The sequence below is a fragment of the Lynx canadensis genome, chromosome B1, assembly GCF_007474595.2.
Source record: "Lynx canadensis isolate LIC74 chromosome B1, mLynCan4.pri.v2, whole genome shotgun sequence".
Classification (NCBI taxonomy): domain Eukaryota; kingdom Metazoa; phylum Chordata; class Mammalia; order Carnivora; family Felidae; genus Lynx; species Lynx canadensis.
The window spans coordinates 115482507-115489641 of NC_044306.2; the positions used below are offsets into that span (position 1 = coordinate 115482507).

At 43.5% G+C, this 7135-nt stretch overlaps 1 protein-coding gene across 1 annotated transcript in view; it reads right to left on the reverse strand.

Annotated features, from left to right (window-relative positions):
- HADH (hydroxyacyl-CoA dehydrogenase) overlaps positions 1 to 4604 on the reverse strand; it is a 50771-nt gene extending 46167 nt beyond the window's left edge. The window contains exon 1 of the mRNA XM_030313297.2: positions 4338 to 4604. Within this exon, the coding sequence (XP_030169157.1) occupies positions 4338 to 4469 (132 nt within the window). The 5' untranslated portion in view covers positions 4470 to 4604. The remainder of the gene's footprint in view (positions 1 to 4337) is intronic.
- Positions 4605 to 7135: the final 2531 nt, after the last annotated feature.

Genomic DNA, 7135 nt, shown 5'->3' on the forward strand with positions numbered 1-7135 from the left:
GATGGTTTTGTTGTTCCAGTACATCATAAAGATCAGAGAAGAGCCCAGTAAAGAAGTGAGCAACACAGGAAACGAGGGAAGAAATTCATGACAGATGTATCCCAAACCCTTAAGGAGGGAGCTAACACCTGGAATAAAAACTTTCCTCCCTCCATAAAGTCCACTCTAAAAGACAGCTTACAACCAGGTGACTGTGCCAGTCTCCTGTGATCCTGAAGTTTTTCCCAGACCACTGCACTGTTTTCAAGCAAAGTTCAACAGAGACATATCACTGTAACACACAAAAAAAATAAAGCTAAACAGTACAAAGCAATTATGACCACTCTTCTATTCAGCATCAGAAAATTCAGAATTGAGGGCAGAGAGAAGAGATGGATGAACAAATTTAGTGGCTAGGGAGGAAAAAGCTTTCAGGTCCACTTGAGTCCTTACCAAGCATCACAAGGTAACAGTGATGTTGGGGAAACGTTCATCTGTAGCTTAGAATGTTCTCCCCCACCCTACGCCAACTTTTTTATAACAGTCTAAGAAGCCCTCCCAGAAAAAATGTGTACTTTTTGCTTTATAAGAGGAACAACAACAACAACAACAACAACAACAAAATAAGAAGAATCAGGCCCCAAACCCTTTCCAAACTTTATCATTTCCTCAAAGAAGTATAGTGCACTAAAAGGAAGGTTGTACCGGGAGCCCTAAGGAATCCAGCTTCTGAAATGGCCATTTCCAGGGAGCCCACTGGCTTCCCTCCAGTAACTTAATGAAAGTTAGGAGCTCTCTGGGCTCCTTGGATAAAAAAAAAAAGGCAATGAACGAAGCAAGGATTCATTCTATCAACTGAAGAAATGCACAGCTAGTAGTTTTCTTTCTTTTCTCCCCTCCTTTATAGAAAAAAAACAACTTGTCCCTCATTCGAGGGTCATTTAATGTTATAAGCTTCTTTGCTGGCCTAAGTATCCGGCTAAAGATAAATTAGTAATCAGACCATTTCAGAAGTCTGTAATGGACAAACACACAAAACAAGTTAACCTTACTAAATATTAACCTGCAGTCTAAGGGATTTTTTTTTTTTTTAATTTAGAACAAACAAAACATGACAGGTAAAGTAGATACTCTTGGAGAATACAAATGTACAAATGGCCTGTGCTGTGATCAACTGTAATGAAGCACAAACCTCACCTGTCTGAAACTAAGTTGCTTGAGAAATGTGTCAGGCTCCCACAAAATCTATTTAATTTTTTTTTTTTATCCTACCCAGCATGAAGTAGATGTGGCAAAATGACAAATTTTACAAAAAATTAAAACTGTAAATAGAACTACACCTTGAATAAAATTGTACTTCAGAAAGAGCTCAGGAGACTGAACACAAATGCATGGCTCAGATGCTAGTCTGGGTCGGTGTCTTCAAGGCTCCAATGAGGATTTACAGTGGGTGGGGAGAGGATAAAAAGTGCCTTCTCTCTTTTCAGACGTCCACGAACCAACCAACCCCAGTATCAACTGGCATTTGTCTTCAAGATTAAGCAGGTCGGAAGAGAATCATGACCAATATTCTCCATCTAAATATTACAGGCCTACCTCAGCAGCAACGATCAGAGTTGTGAGTGGGTATGTGGGGAGAAGGACAAATGGACAAGGATTACTTCAATGAAGATAAAATCGTAAAGGCAGCTAACATTTTGTGAGCCCTTTATTAGGTGCCAGACACTGCTGACTGCTTGACATGTACTAATTCATTCAATCCTCTCCATACTCCTCCCAGGCTAGTACTAGTCTTAGTCCTACTTTAGAGATAAGTAAACTCAGGCTGGAAGTTAAGTAACTTTTCCACATTATCACAGCCAACATATAAGTCATCCAATTCCTCATACTGAACTGGAGCCAATCTATATTCAAACACATCAAATTTTTCAGTGGCACTCAATAAGCAAAACATACTTACCCTATGCCAAAAAACATAGGTCAAAGAGCATAAAAAATGAGGTGATACTGCCTAGAACTACATGCTACAGGGTAGAATGCAAAACCAGATGGGTGAAACCAACCAACTGGCTGACTGTGGACACAAAGATGTTCTGCGGGAAAGCATGGTTCCTTCCACAGGATTAGAGTTGTCACCTGAAGTGGCTGAGGCTCTTTTAAACCTTGTTAGGTAAGAATGGAACTACATTCCCTATCAATGTCCACTACTTAGACTTCTGGTCTTTATCAACTTTTGGAATGACAATTTTGTTATGTTTCCAAACAGTGGGGCAAATAACTTTTTTCCCCCTTAACTTTGAAAAGGCACTCCTTGCACCAACCACTCAAGGCTTTGACCTGACCACATCAGTCATTTCTCTCCTCTCCTTTCTCAAGTGAATGCTCCATTACCATACCCATAATTCCAGGAGCCACCTCTGTGCCTTTTAATGCACATAACATGGTATCCAATAATGGAAGGAGCATTCAAAAACTGAGCAATTCAATTTTGTACAAAGGTTGAAGAGATGCTTTGTACATAGTTGCTAATCCTCTTCCACTTGCTGTCTTCGAGGTACTATCCAGAAGAGTTTCTGGACCCATGTCCAATATTGTTATTGGAGGCTTCAGGCCCTAATATCTTCTCACCAAGATGTTGTTTAAGTGTTTTTAAACCAAAACGTTATTTTACACCTGCCCACAACAAATCTCACTCTCACAGCCTTGAGAGATTTAGGTGGAGCAGAGAGAATGTAAGTGTGCTCAAGCTAAACTCTCAGTATCATGCAGTATATAGCATGTGGAACTTTTAGGTTAAAGGGGCTTATTCCTCCTTACATGTAACACAGACTACACGAACACCATAACCTAGCAGCCAGGGCATCCACACAACAAAAAGGACAATGTATGTCCACAAAACATGATCTCAGAAGAAAGAAGTGAGACTGTAAGAAGCCCGATGAATAAAAACATTAATAAAATACTAATTTTAGGAGGAAATGCAATCAATATGCTGCAAAAAATTTGCAGGGGAGAATTAAGATAGATAGTAATAATAAAATACTAAAAAAAAATCAAGCATGGGGTGCCTGCGTGGCTCAGTGGGTTAATCGTCTGACTTCGGCTCAACTCATGATCTCACAGTTCAGTTCGTGGGTTTGAACCCTGCATCGGGGTCTGTGCTGACAGCTTCTAGTCTGGGGCCTGCTTCGGATTCTCTGTGTCCCTCTCTCTCTCCCCTCCCCCGCTCATGTTCTGTCTCTCAAAAATAAATAAACATTAAAAAATAATTAATAAATAAATACTTAAAAAAGCAAGCATGGAAGTGTGAACTAGGTTGCAAACAGACACTGAAAAAATTAAACTTTCATGACTAACCACCGCACTGGAATACTCCCTTAAGAAAAATTTGATAACTGCCTCCCCTTCAATAACACAAGTTGCAAAGGGCTGAAATGCTGAGAATAAATCAGCTAAGATAAGAAAATCACAGTTCTCCAATATGAGCTGGAATGTAACGGCTAAAAAATAAATAAAATGCAAGTATCACAATATCCAGGTAATCAATTGCACAACTGACCCCGTATCACAGCTCAGCCGGAGGGGCAGAGTCCTGAAGATGGACAATGAGATTAGACACTCCTCCTGGGCCCGCAGCCTCTCTATCTCCCTCTCCCACTCCCACTCTCCCTAGAGCCTAAACCGCGCAGTTCTCTGCACAAAGTGTAATCGGTCAAAGTTGCCTCGCCAATGCGCCGCAGTTGGGAAAGTCCTAGGGCCACACAAGCTCCAATTAGGTAACTTTACAAAGGTGTTACCAAAATGCTTACTATTATTATTCTTTGTAACCCACAAGCAAAGGTAACACATGGCAGGGACGAGAAGAGGAATCATTTAAAAGAACAGAAAACAGCTCTGACAAAGACTGCAGAATTATAGAAAACTCGTAAAATCAAAACTGATCGCAGTCCAGGTCTCTGGGAGCAAATTCAGTCTACACCGAACAGCGAGCACGCATGTTATTCCACAAAATTGTGCACATATAAATAATACTATCTGCTCTGCATAGATCGCTTCCAAAGTGCTTGCAGAAACACTTTCCACAGAGTTTTCATCCGGCCCTGCGGCGGGGCGGTGCTGGAATTTAGAGACGAGTAAACTGAGACTCCGTCTGCGACTGGTTCTTTGGGGGAGTGGAGACTCAGGCCGAGACTCGAGATTTTCCAACTACACGCGTGAGGGGCGGGGTGGAATTTCCCCGGTCTCCCGAGGACGCTGGCCTTTGGCGGAACACCCCACGCCGGGTCTCCGCGGGCCTGCGCCCGCAGGGAGCGTGCGCAGCAAATCGAGCGGGGTACGCTGCCCACCCGCCGGCTCACCTGGGCGATGCCGGCGCCCATTAGCCCACCTCCGATAACCGTCACGTGCTTGATGATGATTTTCTTCGCCGAGGCTGAGGCAGTGGATGAGGAGGACACAGAGCGCACGAACTGCCGGGTTACGAAAGCCATGCTGCAGAGACGAAGGCAAAGGCGGCAACAGAGACGACGCACGCCGAAGTTTTCCGCCGCGCGAGGACTAGCAGCGAACTGACCTCTGAAGGGGGGGGAAACCGAGGCCCCCCTCCGCGCCGCGCGCCCTCGCGTTCACTGACGTCATTGACGGCGAGGCGGAGACTCGAAACGCGCCCCGCCCATTGGCCCGGGCCCGGGTTCCAGGATTGAAAGTCCGAGAGCGGCTTCCGGGCCCACGTGGGCCGCGCCTACTAGCGGGGAAGGGGGCGTGGTCGCAGCTGGGCGAGCGCGGGAGGTGGCGGCTGGGCTCACTGCGAGGGTGCGTGCGTGGACCCTGGGTCCTCCCGCCTTGCAGGCCTGTGCCTAGACGCGAGCAACTCTTGAGATGAAGCATGCTGTTGCCGTGCTAAATCCTCGTCTTTGATGCTTGTGAGTATTTTGGCGCTGAATACATACATGGTATTTGGCTGTGGTGATTATTTTAATGCGGTGGATATTGTTTCTGCTAAAATGGAAGGAAACAACCTGCTTACACCCAAAACAAATGTCTAGTGACCCATGAGTTCCAATGCAGAGATCAGGCCCACGGGAAGGAAAGGGAGTTGACCTTTAGTTACCCATGTCAACATCAGACATCTGTCAATGCAGTGCAGGTGGGCGGTTTAAGTTCAAAAGCAACCGTTGTGAAGTAACTTATCACAATAGAAAGCATGGGAAAAGAATGTCTTTCCAAATAATGGAAGATCTGATAGTAATTAGGCCAATCTTCTCAGTCATGTGAATAATTTCTAGTAAATGTACTGCAATTTAATTTCTAGTTACTGTACTGTACTAGTGATATAGAATCTTTATTTTTAAATATATAATAAGAACCCACAAACACACCAAAAATCGTCCTTCCCTATCAGAAGTAACCCACATAATGAATCCTGTGTTCAGCATTCCTTTGCTTTGATCTCATTTTTATATCTAATTCTATAAAAATATGGGAGAAGTGGGGAGCCTGGGTGGCTCAGTCCATTAAGATTCTGACTTGGGCTCAGGTCGTGATCTCCTGGCTGGTGAGGTCCATCCTGCATCAGGCCCTCTGCTGTCAGCGCAGAGCCTGCTTTAGATCCTCTGCCCCCCCCCCCTTTCCTTTTGTCCCTCTCCCAAGCTCTGGGGCTCTCTCTCTCTTTTAATTATAAATAAAAACATTTTAAAAATATTTTTAAAAATATGGAAGAAGTGCTATTGTTCAGGGCTCTGTTAGGCTTGGGACATTACTAGGATCACTACTGATTGAGACAGTGTTACATCCAAATAACCAAAGTCCATTGAGAGCTAGAATGTAGCAAATGCAAAAGCATATGAGACTAGAAATGGAAAAAGTTACACAGAGAAACCTAGTAACTTGAAGAACAAGTCAATTTATGAAGAAGAGAGAACTCTAGGCAGAGGAAGCAGCACATGCAAAGGCAGAAACAAAGTATCTCCGGGGGAAAATAGAGAGGAATTAGGTGTGGTTAGCAGTGAAGCTAGGATGGTAGAATAGAAGGATGCATGGATGATTCTTCAGGTGGATTTTAACTTTCTGTTCTCATTTGTAAGTTGTGTTTAAGACAAAGTCAAACATTTTAATTAGTGTTGTCACAACAAACACTTCTTAATTAAAATGTGTGTAATGTAAAACAGTGCCTGAGAATGCTACATTTTCAGATCTGTGATTTGTTTTCCTCTGGGAAGAAAGAATAACCACTGCCATGTTTTTAGTGACTCTCAAATCTGAGGCTGTATTATTTAAGAGTGTGATGTAAAACAAAGGAGCACAGCAGTGAGAGTTAGTCCTGGCTCTGTCACTCGTGTATGGTATGACTGCAGCAATTGCTCTTACTGGGCTCCAGTGTCTTTGTCAATCAAAAGAAATGGTTGTATACCTTTCCAGCTGTCCCATACGAAGAGTCTTCCCCCAGTTTACAGTCTTCTGAAGCTGGAGGTCCACCCTACCCTGCCTACTCCAGCCCAGTCCTGATCAAATGACACTTACAATAGAATCATTCTTCTTTTATTAAGACTGCAAGTCTTTTCCCAAGGGTGGCCTTGGCCTTTCAGGCATCCAGTAATGGTTTCTGTGGTCTTTGACTGGCACCTTCATCCTGTTCCTGGGGTCGTGCTTCATTTCTCTCTGCAAAGAGAGGGGGATACTGGGAAGCATGACCCTGGTCACTGAACCAATTCAGAGACAGCAAAGGGAAAGGTTGGCACAGAGAGTGGAGTAAATGATGACTGCTTTTATTTTTGTCTCATAAATGGATAATTGTAATACTTAAAAAAATACATTTCAAAGAAGCATTATTTGAAAGTATGCATGGTGGGGGGCTCTACGAGTGGCAGAATCAGGGAGTACAGTAGGTCCTTTGCCTCCAACAAGGCAGCAATGGACAAAAAAATGTGAAAGCCTTCCCAGCTATCCTGCTTTATGAAACAGGCAGGCAGAGAGCTGAGCTGACACTTAAGTCTTCCCATTGTCATGTGATAGACACATTGCCCCAAGGACAGTGTGTTAATAATCAGGAGCATTAATGGAGACAAGTTTCACTGAGTAAATTAGACTTTTCCTTATAATTGTGTGAAATTAATGATTTCTGGCTTACTGGTGAAAGAGTGAAAAAGTAATGCTGCCT